At 35.1% G+C, this 17,577-nt stretch overlaps 1 protein-coding gene across 1 annotated transcript; it reads left to right on the forward strand.

Annotated features, from left to right (window-relative positions):
• Nucleotides 1–3,983: 3,983 nt before the first annotated feature.
• LOC135081770 (putative nuclease HARBI1) lies at nucleotides 3,984–5,749 on the forward strand. Its single transcript, XM_063976562.1, has 5 exons — nucleotides 3,984–4,501; nucleotides 4,572–4,853; nucleotides 5,008–5,395; nucleotides 5,476–5,609; nucleotides 5,699–5,749. Exons 1-4 carry the CDS (start codon nucleotides 4,247–4,249, stop codon nucleotides 5,604–5,606), a joined length of 1,056 nt encoding a protein of 351 aa, XP_063832632.1. The 5' UTR covers nucleotides 3,984–4,246; the 3' UTR covers nucleotides 5,607–5,609; nucleotides 5,699–5,749.
• Nucleotides 5,750–17,577: the final 11,828 nt, after the last annotated feature.

A 17,577-nucleotide genomic window follows, 5' to 3' on the forward strand; every position in this document is an offset into this window, starting at 1 on the left:
AATATCGAATTTAAACTTACCCGTACTCTTTACGCTCTAACAACGAAATGCGTTTTTAGAGACAAAAAAGTTAAACAGACGCATTTTTTTATTAATTAGCCTCTTAAATTAACAAAAACAAATGTTCTGTTAACATGTCACACGAAATTTAGGTATACAACACCTATTTGGCCTTATATCTGGTTGTTTAGGCTTGGGCCAAATTCCGTGCCGCTGAGTGTATTTATCCGTAATATTGTTTGCCGGACCTCTCTCGCTCGCATCCGGTAAATATTCTTCGTAAATGTAGAGCCAAATCTAGTTACATGTAAATGGGACTTTTGATATAAAAACACCTTTTTATAGAAGGTCACGAGGGCTTGTGGGTCAACTGATAGTAAGTAGTTCTTGGATATTTGCAACCAAGATTTTCTTCAAAATGTTAAATCATTTTTTTCACTCAATCACTAGTACCTCATTTCTAACTCGATCTCGCAAAGCAACACCAAGCTCATAAAGGTAGCAGGAAGGCGCTCGATGCAAGCCGCTACTATAGATCGTTTCATCCACGAAAACGCGCCACACCAATTTCTGGTCGAGGGAAGCGCGGAGTGCGGGGAGTTTGATCCAAGCAATCCGAGCGTCATTATTGTAATGTGCGTGTGTACTCACTCATGGATAATTAGCGTGTACCGATAACACTCAAACATTAGCGGAAGAATGGTGGGGCGCGTCTTCGTGGATGAAACGATCTATAACCGGGCGTTGTCGAAGTCATTAGGGGAGAATATGGCTGAATCATTTGTACCTGCAGTGATCAAGGACGTGTTTTATGACCTTGTCATTTTCAGTTTTACCTGAACACTCGTAAAATCCAACCAGAACCCGGTATTTCAGTTATGAACCATTAAAACTCCATCCGCAAACAAAACTGAAAGCTCCTGAATAATTCAGAAGGCGACTATAGCAGACAAATGCTATAACTAATGTCTTTTTAAACCGTCTGGAACGTTCTGAACTAGCTGTACCAGTTTGATATCTTGCTGTTCAAGTTTCGCGTTTAACCTCATTCGTACAAGTAAACATTTTCGGTCTAGACACAGTACACGTGGGTGGAGTATGCTTGCGTTCTGATGTTACTATAATTTAAATCAAGTGGCAGTGGGCGGGGCACATAGCTCATAGAGACGATGGCCGTTGGGCAGAAAAGTTCTCGAGTGGCGACCGCGGGCCGGAAGACGTACCGTAGGCAGGCCTCCCACTAGGTGGACCGACGATCTGGTGAAGGTCGCGGGAAGAGCATGGATGCGGGCAGCGCAGGCCCGGTCGTTATGTAAATCCTTGGGGGAGGCCTTTGTCCAGCAGTGGACGTCATTTGGCTGAAACGAACAAACGAACGAAGTGCAATGTATCTTTAGTTAAAAATAGATATTCTCTTGTGAAGCTGTGGTGTCAATATCGGTTCGACCAAGCTTCAAAGGATTTTCTTTGACGTGGCTTATCTATTCCAACAGCTTGACGTGGCAGGTTAATTTAATTTATGGTCTATCTACATTAATGCTCTGATTAAACCTTTACCTGGTAGTGGCAGAATTGTTGCCACCATATTTTGAACCTTATTGAGAGAACATAAGGTACAAAACTAATGAAAAATATTTTTCTCTATACCAGTTTAAGGGTTAAAGCTTGCACTATGGATACTAGAAAACTTTTATGTTTAGGTAATTAATATTTTTTTCGAGGAGGAACTTCTAAATTACACATGGAAAACATAAAATATTTTTATTGTATGCAGGTTCCATCTATAAATGACTTCGGGGAGTCGAATGCTTATCGAATATTTATTCAATTTACTGAATCACACTTATCAACCCGGTAATCATATCAACTAGAAGCGGTCAGTACTCTTTATATGAAACTGCTGCAACGCACTTATACGCACCGTAACGTAAACGCCTCGCCTCGCGGTTGACAGCGCGCGAAAGGCGATACGGGGTTGATCCCTTTCCGAGTTGATAAGTCCGTTATGAGCTTAAACCGTAATTTTAAATCCTTGTGTTGAGACTGAGAGTGCTTTGCGAATTCACGTTCCTTGAAAAGTTGAAATAATATTATCTTTCTATAAGTATCCGTATCGATACACGACTTTATTTATACTACTGTCTATTTATTGTAAACTGACCTACATACACCTACACCTTCTATACCTTCCCGTTTTGTGGTTCAAACCAGCCAGACTCAAGCAAAGACAAATAACGCCTAGGAATATACCTCGTTAACGTTGATGGATGGTCCCAGAACTATGAGGGATTGTTATTTTTACTGCAACGTTTACTTTGGAACAGCATGGAGACAAAATGTAAATTTTATTACTTACTTGCTTTTGCGCGTGGATTTTGATCCTTAGGCTCTTAGCTGAAAACAGTCCCCCGGGACAAACTTGACCTTCACTGGTTGGGTTTTTATTGGCGGTCACGCTGTAGATCCTGGCTACACAGGATTTGCAGCGGTGGGAACGAGAGATGGGAATAGTCCCCCTTCGTTTTAAAACTCACTCTTGTTTTTGCCCGCAATTTCACCCGTGTGAAAAAGAAAATTTGTTTGTCACAGAAAGACGCATAAGCACTTTTAAAAAAGGTAATAAGAATTATTTACCTTCCCGACGTTTCGACTCCGTTGCACGAGTCATGGTCGCGGGCAGACTGAAGAAATGCGGCATCGTCTGCTCCGGCGCGATGAATTTTCTTCACCCACCCGCATTTGCACAATATTTTCATACGTGGTACATAAAATAGTAAGAGGTAGAATAGTAAACAAAAAATTAACAGCTCATCTTATACTTACTTAGCGATATAAAGGCAGAAAATATGAAGTCTAAAAAGTCTTTATTGTAAGTACTAGGTCTGAAAAATGAAAAACACTCACGCTAATGAAATTTTAGTAAAATAACTACTTGACCTTTGAGCCAAAATTTCGTGTAAATTCTAATTTTAGAACTATATTATCTTAGACTTAAGGATGATAATGAAACCAAATCAAGTGTCAAATTATTTAAAGGTAATTTTTAACAAGTCTACACTAAAAATACCCATAACCTATCGGTGATCGGTTCTAAGCAAAACTAAACCCCTTGACCTTAATAAATAGCTAAATCGACGTCCAGTTAAGCCTTTAAAAGATTTCGTATTCAGGTTTTAATTTACTAAGTGTACATGCTATAAATTTTTTGCACGTTCCTGGACGTGCTTAAACTATGTTAGCAGGACATAACTGCTTTCCTGCATTGCGGTCTACCAACATTTTACTATGCAATATTTTTCAGAGTGTCGACCGTGGAGTATTAATATTTGCTATCTAGCGTGATAGTTAAACAAACTTCAATTTTATTACAAACTAGCGGCCGCCCACGACTTCGTACGCGTGGATCCCATTTTACCTCTTTAGGGGTGGAGTTTCGTAAAATTCTTTCTTAGCGGATGCCTACGTCATAACATCTACCTACATGCCAAATTTCAGCCCGATCCGTCCAGTGGTTTGGGCTGTGCGTTGATAAATAACTATGTCAAAAACAAAACACAAATTCGTTTGCTAACTTGTGTGATAATAAAAGTACAAATTGGGAGGTGAAGGGGCATTATCTAATGGTATATTTTTAGAATAATGTAAAGTACGTTTTTATGTCTTTCTTCGTCACATATTCAAGCATCTCGTTTATTCTCTTTACGTTCCATTATACTCATATCCCTAATTTATGTCAGTTACGATGTGTTCTTTTTTTGTTGATGGCATCTAAAAAATACTTATTTCAGATTTATTTTTGGAAATGTCAAGTGATATTTTTGGTCTTTTCATTTATTTTCACAACCTTTTTCCTTTTTTTGATATTTTATTATCATTGTTTGTTTCAGGGTTAAGATGGCAACAGCGCAAACCGAAGCATGTTGTCCACATGTTAAAGGCTCGTTCCCACAGCAATCCAGTTTCCGCAAAACTGGACGTCTAACGGTCTTATTCATAATCATTTTTCACATTTTATCAAATGCTTATTAGAGGTTTATAAAACGTTTGATAAAAATTGTTATTCATAATCGTCATTTAGCGCTAAAATCCTCTTATAACTGTGTGATAAGTTATCGAGAGCTCGGGCCTTGTTTAAAGCTCTAATAAACCTATTTTAACCTAACTTTTATAAATGTCATTTCATATGAATGTCACTTCGTTGGTTTATTTATTCAAAATATCCTTGCTGTGATCCTTGCTTGTGAAAATGAATGCTATAAATGCAATTGTGCATTTAGCCAATAATGCCGACCCAGCGCGACGTAGAAAGCTCTACCGCCAACGAAGCAACCCATTCGATTTGCGGGACCTAAATTTTAAAATAAAATATAGGTTCAATAAGGACACAGTGCGCACCATCATAGATTTGGTGGAAGATGATCTGGTTCAGAGCGCTAGAGGTGGTGGCACGTGTCCTGAACTGCAAGTTTTAGTGGCCATAAGATGTTGGGGACGTCGTGAGGTAAGCACAAAAAAGTGTTTTATTTTATCCCTTTGTCGTGGCTGCTATAATTATTTTCATACATTTTCAGGTACAAGATGATGCTGGTGACCTCCATGGCCTAAGTCAGCCGACAGTGAGCCGGATATGCGCCAGAGTCGCGCATGCAATCGCGAATAAGGCAAATTCCTTCATCAAAATGCCTATCACTATAGGAGAGCAGGAAAGAATTAGTGCCAAATTTAGAGCAATTAAAAATTTTCCTGGGGTGATAGGAGCCATAGATTGCACCCACATTAAAATTAAAAAAACCGGAGGTGACATGGCCCAGTACTATATTAATAGAAAAGGCTATTATTCCCTGAATGTTCAGGTAAAATATATTTTGATTTTATACAGTTTACAACAGAGAAAGATTTGTTTTAATAATGTCTATAATTTTTACTTTGTATGATCTAAATTTTAGCAACATTCAACACTATATTATTGGATGGATTACCTACAGGATACTGTTTTTTTTATTTTAGGTTGTCTGTGATGCTGACCTCAAAATAATGGATATAGTGGCTAGATGGCGAGGCAGTACACATGACAGTCGAATTTTTATGGAGAGCAATATAAAACAACGATTTGAGGATAGGCAGTTTAGAGGACGCCTTATTGGCGATTCGGGCTACCCTCTTCTGCCATATCTATTTACACCTATTTTAAGGCCTAGTCGTCCAGAAGAAGAAGCATACAATAATGCTCACATCTCAACTAGGAACACTGTTGAAAGGTGTTTTGGGGTGTGGAAGCAGCGGTTCCAATGCCTACTCCATGGCTTACCAGTAAGCCTCCAAAATGGAAAAGCTGTGATCATAGCATTGGCTGTATTACATAATATAGCCATTGATATGAATGACACATTGTTAGGTAAATGTTATCAATTTGACTGTACATAAGGAATACAAATCTTTATGACAAAATGTTGACAAATTCATAATATTTTTCAGAACAACATATGGAGCAGGTCCCTGTAACTCCGCAACTTTCGACGGAGAACAGTGTTCACGACAACCGACCTTCATTGTTGAGGCGTAGGTCGCAGTTGATACTACAAAATTTTATAAATCAACATTTTTGAATGGTACTAAAATACATTTTGATAAATTCCAACGATTTACTTTTATGTAATGTCATTTGAGTTCATGAAAATGTTGTATTTTAATTTTTCAGATACTGTTCCTGGCATCTTAATGAAAATAAAAAGAATATTTGATTGAAAAATACCTGTATTTCAATTTTCAGTCCAATTTGTTACTATCACAAAAACAAAACCTGTAGTTCTCTTTAAAAAAGCAATTATTCTGCAAAAATTCAAAACAAATTACTTTATATCACTAATTTAAGTACAATTAGTTTCAACAAACTTACTTATTAAAAATCACAGTTCAATTCTTTAAAACAAAGAAATTGCTTAAGTATAAACGTTTCTATTCGGAGGTTATCAACCTTCTACATTTAAAACAAAATAACCATAATTTACACTATTATTATAAAGGCGAATGTTTGTGACTAGGCATATGTGTATTTACTTTATATCACTAATTTAAGTACAATTATTAAACTTACTTACTAAAAATCACAGTTCAATTCTTATAAACAAATAAATTGCTAAAACAGATAGATTATATAGTCTCGAATAACATATAGGCTTCTTTTTATCCTGGAAAAATGCACAGATCCTGTAGGTTACAGAAATAGTAGTCTACGCAGGCGGAGTCGTGGGCAACAGCTAGTTAATAGTAATCTCAAACTCTTATTAAGTTATGACTAGTAAACATATTCATAGCCGTCTAAATATATTGCAGAAACACAATCAAAATGCGGATTGGAACTGCATAAAATACAAATTAAAAACAAACAGAAGTAAGGGAGGAACTAACTTATTATTTAGAATCTGTTAGTACTTGAAAAACTTTAACATCAAAAGACTTATTATTCTTTATTAATGTGAGTGTAATATTTAAGTTTTTCCTGTAATAATTGATGCTCAAGATCCAAGTTTCTCCCTTTCTTCCGTTCGTTTTCCATTTGAACTTCATGCAGTTCAATCCGGCATTTTGATTCTGTTTCTGCAATTTCGGAAATCCTAACTTTGCTTAAATCAATTAAGCCTTCTTTGTTTAACAGTTTCCTTTTTTTTTTGATTGCTGGTGCTTTAAAATTAGGTTTTGCTTTATTTTCTTTTGCCTCTACTTTTTTATTTTCTTTATCTTCCAATATGCCTCTAGTAGTACAAGCATGTGTATCTTCTATTTCTTCATCAAGTACCACCAATTCATATTGGATTTCTTCATTATTTATCAATTCCTGATCTTGCGTATTTTGAGTTGATTCCTCCTCTTGAATGTTAATTAATTCACTTTTATTTGAGTCCGAGTCAAATCTGTTAACATCGACTACAAATTCATTGGGCAACCAAGATGCTATATCATCAGCCCTATCGTCAGGCACTGATAATGGTGGACCACCGCCAGTTTTAATTTGAGCCTGCCTAGCAATGGTCTTGTCTTTCTTCGCACTGATTTTTATGAGGCTCCATTGCGATTTTAACTGGGTAATGGAGCGGTTCATACCAGCGCACATTGAATTAAACCTGAAAAAGAAATGACAGGATTTTGAATTACAGGTAAAGGCAAAATTTTATATTGAAGGCAGAAATCAAAAGATGTACCAACGTTGTTTGTAAATCAGCCCAAGCCGCAACCTTCCGTTTATTCGTGTTAGTGTCTGTATTTTTATTTTCGATTGCATTTACTCTTTCTTTCACCAACTCTTTCAGCAAATACTGAAAAGCAAACACTAGGCGTCAAACATAAATAAAACCATGCTACAAAAATTAGTAGGCACTTTATCAGGCTAAAAATAAGTACTACCTTATCTTCCTCCAACCAGTTTTCTGATCGTTGCCTTTTAGGCGGTCTGTTCTCCTTCGTCATGGACATAATTAGTATCCGATGTAACTAGCCGGGTCGTCGTAAGAGCTTATTGCAGAGTACAGGGTAAGAGGTACAGAATCCAGAACATACAATCCCAAGTTTTATAAAAGTTTGATAAAACTTGGGAGTTGATCGAAAAAACCGAAAACTTTATTAAATTTTCGTGCCAAATGTCAATGTCAGTAAGTAAAACGTCACAGCTGCCAATTTTTTGTTTTTTTTTTCTGCGATTTGTCTATGATTTTACATGGTCCATCAAGTTAAATCACCAAAAAAGCTGTTTTCGTTCATTCTTTTTGTATAGTCTGTGGAAAGAAAATATTAAACTCTGTTTTAGCTATCAAAGGTTTATAAACGATTATGAATAACGTTTTTTATCAGAGGTTTATAAGAGTGTTTTAAGCCTATCAAACGTTTTAGCTAATGTAGGTTTTAAACCTATATTAGCATTTTATTATGAATAAGACCGTAAGTAATTATTGAATAAAGTAAATTTAATACTTTCGACTCCTAAATGTTTGAAATTTATTTATTAATTTATCTTTATTAAAGAAACATACAGCCTTGTTTGACACATGCAACTTAAAATGAAGTGGGTTATACATGTTTTATTTAAAAATACCAGATTTATTTAGCATTGAAACAAATCCAACATTGTTAAACTGTCCTCCACTGAACCCAGGTACTAAATAACAAAGTGAAAATTTAATTAGACAACTTTTACTAATTCATTAACATAGAGAGTGGCAACCGCATGCAAACTTACCTAGAATGTAAATCACTTCGTGACAGATAAGTACCATGTTGTCTAGACTTGCTAGACGAATCAAAATATAATTATTGGTCTAGCACTTAAAAAATGTGCCTGGGGTATGAGGACGGCCGGACGGCACAGGAGGGGTGACATTGACATATTATGATGTGACAGAGCACACAAATCTGAGGCATATCTGAAGTTTCGCCGGCGTTTGACGTTTCAAAAACACCCTTAAATTGAAATTCAAATTCAAATTCAAATTCAAAACGTTTATTTGCCAAAAACACAGTAATACAGGGTGACAATATTAAAATAGGATCATGTGTATAGCGATAAAGCGCTTAGTCAGTGTTTGTAGTATAGCAGCGGCACCACAGTGTTAAGCACCATAATTATCAATACTTGAATTTATCTCCTACCTAAGCAACAATGATAACAGCATTGTTGTGTTTCGGCAGTTAGTAAGATAGGCAGTTCTTCTGCTGAGAACTCCTGATAAAGCTCGCTTTCACCTTCGGTCTGATCATTTTCCATGACGAGGGTTAAAGGCCAATAGCATCTCCATTGAAGAATTTAAAAAAACATTATAAGTAAGGTGAAAGGCTCATTTTCCGCCTTTTTATGAAAACTCTTAAAGCTATTGACCTTAAGAAAGTAAATAATAGGAAATGGATAATAGATAATATGATTAATTTATAATAATTAAATTCATTAACACAAGGTAGGTACTAGGTACGGGAAACACGCAATTTCATGTTGTCATCGGATTTAATTTTAATCCTTAATGTGGTGAAAGTCTTGTAAATTAAGCCGTGAACACACTGTATGGAAAAGTTATCTCCAATGATTTCGATGTAACAATATGTAAGGACTAACATTTCTGGGCAAATAAATCTTGCTGTATTATGCTCGTATTTCATTAATTACAATACATAATTACTTACCTATATAAGGATATTATTTATTAATTATAAAAAAAACTCATAAAACTCGTTTATTTTTGCAAATAAATAGGCTTTTAAAAATCACTTTTACAAGTCCCAATATTAACCCTACCACTGCTTCGGGACAATAAATGGGCCAGTGCTGAGAAGAAGCAGCGCAAGAAACTCAGTCAATAATAGTTTAAATTCTAAAAACAAGTTTTTAAAAGTTTTATTACTTAAAACCTTTACAATCATCCATATCATTTTACTACTATTATGTATTCTGTGGTAGTAGTTACGTCAAGTGCAAAAGGATCCAAAATAAAAACTTACTTAGTCTTGTGCTTTTCTTCTCATCAAGGGCCTCCCTATAAAAGTGCACAAAAAATACACGTCTTTTTATTTGGCATAGGATCAAACAAGCTTTATCCTCACGTGTACACCTGCTCTAATAATCCCTGTACTGGCAACACATAAATTAAACAACCAGAGTGGAAAGACGTGGGTACACAAACAATTCCAATCCCAGATCTCGCATTACGCCGAAGAAATTCGCGGTTTTATAAATTATCTCATAAAATTTATGTGTATACCGCCCTTTATTTATAAAGGCTGGTGTTTGCTTTATAGGATTTGGATGGGTTAATTGAAGCTTGTAAAAAGAAAGTAGAACATTAAAAATACGAGATTGTAGTAGCTAAATAAGTTCTTGTGTTACTTAAAAAATGTCTATATTTTGCATAGACAGGAATATGTACATTAGGAAAGCTTTTTTGTAGCGTTTATTTCTTAAAATAATAAAAGTTATTTACCTGTTATCAATTTTATTCCAAGTTTTGTTTACACTTTTGAGACTTTATGACTGCAAGTCGTATAAAAGTATTAACAAATTATAAGTTCTGTTATAAATTCCAATATAAGAAAGTTGATTCAATAGAATATAAAATGTTTTCTAATATAACATTAAAAATATCTTTCACATTTTTTAGGAAAACTCTTATTCAATCAATAGTGTTTTTAAAGGTCACTTTTCAACATAAAAGGTAACTAAACATCAATTAAATCGAGCTTATAAGTACATAATGTGTACAGTATTGTAATATTGATGCAATTCTACAATGTGAGCGTATGAATGCGCCCTAAACCGCCAAAGCAAAACATTTTCCACGCATAAATCCTAGCACATCTAAATCCCTAAACATAAAACCAATAATCAACTGTCTGCTATAGACAATAGATGCTGATTTCTATTCCCAAATGTAAAGTTTGTTCGCGCACCACACAACGGGGTGGAAAATTGAAATGCGTCAGAAACGCTATGTTTTGAACAATACGTCAAAGGATTTAGTATGTTTTGATGGGTGGGTTAAGTGTTGAACGGATGATGATTTCGCATAAAAAGGCTGGCTGAGTTGCACCACCTAACTTTGGGTACTTTGACCGTAACTCTGACGATAACCGGTGTTTTTTGTATAGAGTTTAACAGATTTTTGACGTTTATTAAAGTCAAAGTAAGATGGTGCAACCCAGCTGAGGCTGCAAAAAATACAGATAAATTTAAATACATACATCGGTAGAAACGAACTTCACCCGGAATCCTCAATCACTGAGAAATGGCTATTTTACCTCCAACTGCCGGAACACAACACAATGATGTTAACATTGTTGTTATGGCGACAGACTTAGGCTGTCTTAAGGACAAAATGACGATTGTAAGAACTATTTATTAGTCTAAACAAATAAAGAAATTTTGACTTCTGACTTCTTCTGACTTCTGATAACCGGTGATTTTTGGATGGAGTTTGACAGTTTGACAGCCTTAGGTAAGATTAATAAAAAAGCATTGCCCGAAGTAAGTACTACTGACATTATAACATTAAAACATTAACTTACGCTGTCGCTACAGCTTCTGTTTTAAATGTAAAATAATGCCTTTTATTTTTCTTTTTATTTACATTCACAGTATCTTTAGGGCTTGTTTTGTTCATTTCTCTAGCAATGCGATACCATTATGGGACTAGTGCCCGTTTTCACCATCAATCCCTAATTTTTAAGTGAGCCCTAAGGTAACACATAACATGAATTTTGTTTTTAAGAAAATAATTACGGAAAATGAGGGAATGATGGTGAAAACGGGCATAAGACCTACAGTAAAATAACTAATACTTTCCTATCTTTGAAATTACTAGCACTTAATATCCAGTCATCATAAAATTGTAACAAGTGCTTAGATATCTGATCTATTAAATAAGTAGGTACCTCTGTAGTTTTAACTTTTAACAAAGTAAATTAATGTTAATGTTTAATAACCAACGCCGATGTCATAGATAAAACACTTTAGCAGATTTTATTTTTACCTATTCTAGACAATCCTCAGTATTAATTAAGGTTACAAATGATCATTTTCACTGGTAATACATATTTAAATTATTCGCGTAAAATTTAATGATTGTTGAAACGTTTTCATTTTACGAATCGCCTTAGGCCCGATTTCCACCATGGCAGAGTAGAGATGTGTGGCGAAGCTGGCAGGCTATTTTTAACATAGCGGAGCGGAGAGGGCGGAGCGGTGCGGAGACGAGAAGAGATGTGTGAGCTGTGCGTAGCTGTCAGTCTATTGCTATCTATAAAACACCTCACCGCTCCGCACATCTCCGCTCCGTTCTGCTCTTATCCGCACCAGGTCGCGCCGTGCCGTCGCCGCAGTTAAATTTTATACAAAAACAAAGTCCGCTCTTCTCCGCTAGATCCATTTCCACCGAAGCGGAACGGAGTGGAGATGTGCAAATAATGGGATTTGATTGGTTATTCAAAAAACTTCTCTGCTCCGCTCGACACCGCTCCGTCTTGGTGTAAACCGAGCCTTAAGACGGACGGCATAAAATTGCGTTCTCTCCAATAATAAAAATAAAGATGTTTTATAACTTGTTTTATGAGAAAGCTGCTATTTTTAAGTAAGTACGTATAAACATTTGTTTGTTTAGGTAGTCAGTTTAATACCTATTTAAGTTTCATGTACTTACGATATTTGTCTCTTTTAAAACAAGTATCACTTGGGATTACTGTTCAATCGTTCTTTTGTTTCAGCTAAAAGACGCCCATTGCTGGACAAATCTCTCTTCCAAGGATCTTTTTTTATAAAAGCCCAGCCCTGCCCTGCCCGCACCCTGGTGCTTCCAAAACGATCATAACATAATGTCTGAAAGTTTATGCTAACTTCAAAACACGTAAATGTACCAAAATGTTGCTTTTTACCTGAAGAATCTTGTTTATTTTTAGAAAACGTCACTGCTTTCTGGAAGAAGTGAGTTTCCATGTCACCCTGTCAATCTTCATTTTGTCGTTAAACACAAGGAAAGTAATTTTGCAATCGTGCATAATCTAATTGAAGAAATCTAGGGATTTTCTTCCAATCTTTGGAGGAAAAAAATGAAGATTAAGAAAATTAATCAATGGCACTGTAAAGACATACCTTGCATACCTTATTAGGTATTTTGTTTTATTTAGTTTGTTTTTATCAGAAAGTATGACAGAAAGATAGTACCTACATTCAGTAGACTTTAAAATGTGTTAGAAGACCACACTTCTCTTTTCCACAAAATCTTTTTATTTTGTTCAGAACAATCACAGCTCTGTGGCGTTAACGAAGCAGTTTTAATGAGTATTTTACAACTAGTTTTCGTTTTTAAAAACGCAGTTCTGTAGCGGACTAGTCTCAGTAATAGAACTGTTAATTAATTTTCTACAGGCGTTTTTTCAATCAACGACTAAGACGCTATTATTTAAAATATTCTTCCCAATGGTTTTTATAAAACAAGACTTTTATTAAACGTGCTCGTATTTAAAATTTAAATTTTCACTGCTTATTACTGAGAGATAGCAATAAAACTTTTTAATTTTATCTCCTTTACTTTTTCTATTTGATTATTCTGAGTTAGCTCGCTCTATAGCTCTTTCTTTAATTATACATCTCTGAGGTTAGATTTCTAATAAAGAGAAGGTCCATTTAATTAAAAAGTATGATTGCTCATCGACGTTAAATCAATGTTTTGTTAAAGCCGTGGTCTCAATTCTTCCATTGATTTGAAAAAGAAGTGAAGGTGTAAATTAGACTGCAGATCATGCACATTTGCTTTACAAAAGTAGTTCTAATTCCGATAAAAGTTAGAGCTATCTCAGGGCAAACATTTTACGACTAATTTCATATTTATTTATTAGGACGCGCCACTGCTTCTTACGTCGTGACGTATTCGTGTTTATTGTAAAGCCCGGTCCATGAGCACGTAGAATTTTGTCCAATGACCCCTAGCTACCCATCTTTATCGCTCGCGCGTAATTATATTGCTGTCGCGACTGTGCGACTGGTACCCGCAGTGAGTGTGCGAGCGCGATAGCAACATAATTACGCGCGAGCGAAAAGGATGGGTAGCTTGGGGTCATTGGACAAAATTATAAATCTTACGCTGGGTTGCACCACCTTATTTAAACTTTGACAAACGTCAAAAATCTGTCAAAGTCCATACAAAAACACCGGTTATCGTTATAGTTACGGTCAAAGTTGGTGCAACTCAGGTTATTAGTGCCTGTTTTCACCATCAATGCCTATTTTTTAAGTGACCCCTATGGTAACACATAGTAGGAATTTTGTTTTCATAGGGGTCACTTAAAAATTAGGGATTGATCGTGAAAACGGGCATAAGCCTACTAATCTATCTACCGATAGATACTAATCTGTCTAAGTACTAACAACTCGCAAGAACTAAGTTAAAATTAGTCTTCTCACATTAGATACGTAAGAGATTCTGAGTAGAACCTACCCACAAAAACTAAGCTAATCTTATGGTCACGCAAGGCATCGTGCCAAACAGCGAACATGTTCTGTGGGTGTACTCTGCTAAAGTATTTCGATATAGACTCTGTCCTCTTCTCTCACATATTAACAGCTATTTTTTTAACAATAAGGACATACCTTACTTAATTATAGGGTTGTGAGCTTGGATAGGGATGATTGACGAAAAAACTGCCAGTTTGTTTTTAAAGAACAAAGGCTATAATTTGTTAAGCCTCTTTGAATCGATATGCAGATGAAGGTCGGTCGCGGTGTGCGGCCGTTAAAAGTTATTTATTACTATGTGAAAAAAAAATGCAAATAACACCTCAACCCTCGAACCATAAAGTAATAGAGATATGGAGAGTAAGGCTGGGTTGTACCATCTTACTTTAACTTTGACAAACGTCAAAAATCTGTCAAAATCCATACAAAAAGCACCGGTTATCGTCAAAGTTACGGTCAAAGTTGGGTGGTGCAACCCAGCCTTAGTATTTTAAAAATCTATACAGGGTGGAAAAGATAAGTGATCTCATTCGATTATTTCTAAATTAAACAAGATAACAAAAAACCAGTTACTGATCCTTCAGAAAGTGCTTCATGAGATCTATTAACCTTTTATTGATGTCAATAAAAGGCTACAGAATAAACTGGATATATCCATAAAATACAGGGTCTATTTGAAATACTCAGACCATTCTGATAGTGTCTTCATTATTTTCCAGGCATTATACGCTAGTATGTAAGTGTCTAAGGACTAAAGTCGATTAAACGTTTTCCAGAATAGAACCTCTGGCTTACCTGTGGTAAAGCTCTGAGCGGCTGTCTACAAGGGCACCGCAACTTTGCTTACTTCGACCGCCAAGCGGCATTAGTCGGATAAAGGGTTAAGCGGGGCACAATCATGCCGCTTACTCGTGGTTACTAACTAACGGTTAACATGGTGCATATAGGCAGTTAAAGTTCTGGTAAACGGCTGTTATTGGCGATCAACTTTGAACTTTGCAACCTTGAAATAAAACTTATACGAGTACACTTCAAGTAAGTACCTATGTAGTTTTAGTCCGTGGCGTATTTTCAGAGGTGAAGGTGAATTTAATTACGAAAGTGTTCCGTGTTGGAAAGTACACGTGAATAAGTTGAATTCGTAGGTTACACACACTGTAGAAAGTCGAAAAACTTAGCAAGACGTGCTGCATTGGCACCTTAATTAGACTCTCGAAGACTCCAACTCCTGCTAATAACATTGTGTTCCGGCAGTTAGAGGTAAGATAGCCAGTTCCTCCGTGGTTGAGGATTCCGGGTGAAGCTCGCTTCCACCTTCGGCCTGATCATCACTTACCATCAGGTGAGATACAGGCCAAGGAGCTTCCTCGTTGTGGATAAAAAAATAACTCCTATGTTCTTCTGATTAATTTCGTTGCGGTTCCAATGACAGTTTAATTTTCCCCGGGACAAACTTGACCTTCACTGGTTGGGTTTTTATTGGCGGTCAAGCTGTAGATCCTGGCTACACAGCCCACCTAGATTAGAAATAGAAATATTATCAGAACAGTCTAAATATTAAAATTCATCCAACTAAATGCTTGAGAGCACCTCTCCGAGTTTTAAACTTTGATCAAATCATTACCATTATAATGAAACAAGCATCTTCAAAGATACCATTCGAACTAAAATCTTGAGAGTTGAGACAAAAGAAAAGCTCTAAAATTAAATAAATGAATATCTCTGAATAAATTGAGACAACTGAAGACTTCATAATGAAACGGCTGAAATATTCCCCCGTTTTATTTCTTCAAGTGTCCTTGAGGGACCGTTAACACTCTTGCCCAGTTTATATCCGTCTCCAGGCGGCAAGTGATAAAAAAGGTCTTAATCTGATGCTTAGATTTAATTGAGACATAGTAAAGGAAATAAAGGATTTATCTGGAATGATTTACTCGCAATATATTATTATGGTAACCTACTCACGTTTTTTTTATGTGACAGGAGTCAAACGAGCAGACGGATCACCTGATGGTAAGTGATTACCGACCATCGCCCATAGACACCCGCAGACCCAGGGGCGTTACAGGTGCGTTGCCGGCCTTTCGTCACATAAATGTCGTCTGCGTAAATGTCGTCTGCACATTTTTTTAATATTGTCTCATCCTTAAAAATCAAGGCTAGTTTTTGCCCGAGGCTTCACCCGTGTGAAAATAATAAGTGAAAATTGGACAGGATATTAAAATTTTTGAATTTTAATATTTTATAAATACCTACTTTTAACTATTTTTTTTTGAGAAACCTTAAAATAAAAGACAATATGATGTGCGTACATTTTTATTAAAAATCTTAAGTTTATCACAATAATGTACATTTAAATATTTTTACTTCACAATAATTACGCTAAATAACAGTAAACTAAAGCACCGATATGTTTATAATAATTTAATAGATCGTGTTAAAATTACTTTTAACAAAACAAGATAAATATACAAATTGATTTTAAATTTTAATACGAATTATACAAATACACTGTAATAAATATTTTAATAAAGAACTTAACCCTTAAACACACCTAGCAATTTAAATGTTGTTAAAAAATATTTTGTATGAACTGATTGATGTTTTATTTTTTTAAATATTTTTTTAAATAACATAATAGTTAAGTATTGATTAGATATTTATAATCTTGTTAACAATTTATATTTTGAGGGCTGAAACCAATTGAGTTTAAAACCCTTTCATTTATTAACTTTACAAGAAACTCAACGAATTTTCTGAACGTTTATCTTTAAATCTAGATAGTAATGAAATTGCAGAAAAAAATCATGTTTTTTATTAACTTGGACATTTATTATGTATTAACTTTAATAGATAAAATACTTATTACGTTTTTTTTATATTAAATAATCTATAAAACTTTAATATTTATTGCATAACTGTGTTTGTAAATAAATTTCTTAATTTATAATTATTTACAAATCTAAGATTATTTCTACATACGTTATAAGTGGATATTTTTAAGTACATAGATCTGTTTGTCTATTTTTACGAAAGCGTAAACAATCCAAATTATGGTGAACAAAAAATTAAAATATTTTATGTTTTTTTTAAGTTTACCTACGCTTACGTAAACTTAGTCAAATCAGAAGTTATATTTCCATGAAGAACAGACAAACTGAATGACACAATGGTGCGTAATATAGAAAAATGGTCAAGTGTGATTATTTTGATTAGTTTATTATTTACATTGTAACCTATCAGACAACATGAAAGCTATGAAAAAATTAAAAACGGGGTGAGCCTTATATTCACTAGGACTAATGTTACGCATCACGAAAGTCCGTAGACAGGTCAGACGATGTTTTACAACGTTGCCAAAAGTATCAATGCGTTAGGTTTCCATAGACGATGATTTTTTTTTAAAACGTTCGTAAACATCAACAATAGTCGCCAATGCTGCACAACATTTTTACTGGTGAATACAAGGCATCATTCTAACATTTTTTTTACTAATTAGTTATTATTTTGAACTATGTACCTATAGAAAACAAATGAAGATCTTGATCACAGTAATAATAACTTAATTCACAAAGCGTTGAAGATTATTTTTTGAT

This window comes from Ostrinia nubilalis, chromosome 20, assembly GCF_963855985.1.
Source record: "Ostrinia nubilalis chromosome 20, ilOstNubi1.1, whole genome shotgun sequence".
In the NCBI taxonomy this organism is placed as follows: Eukaryota; Metazoa; Arthropoda; class Insecta; order Lepidoptera; family Crambidae; genus Ostrinia; species Ostrinia nubilalis.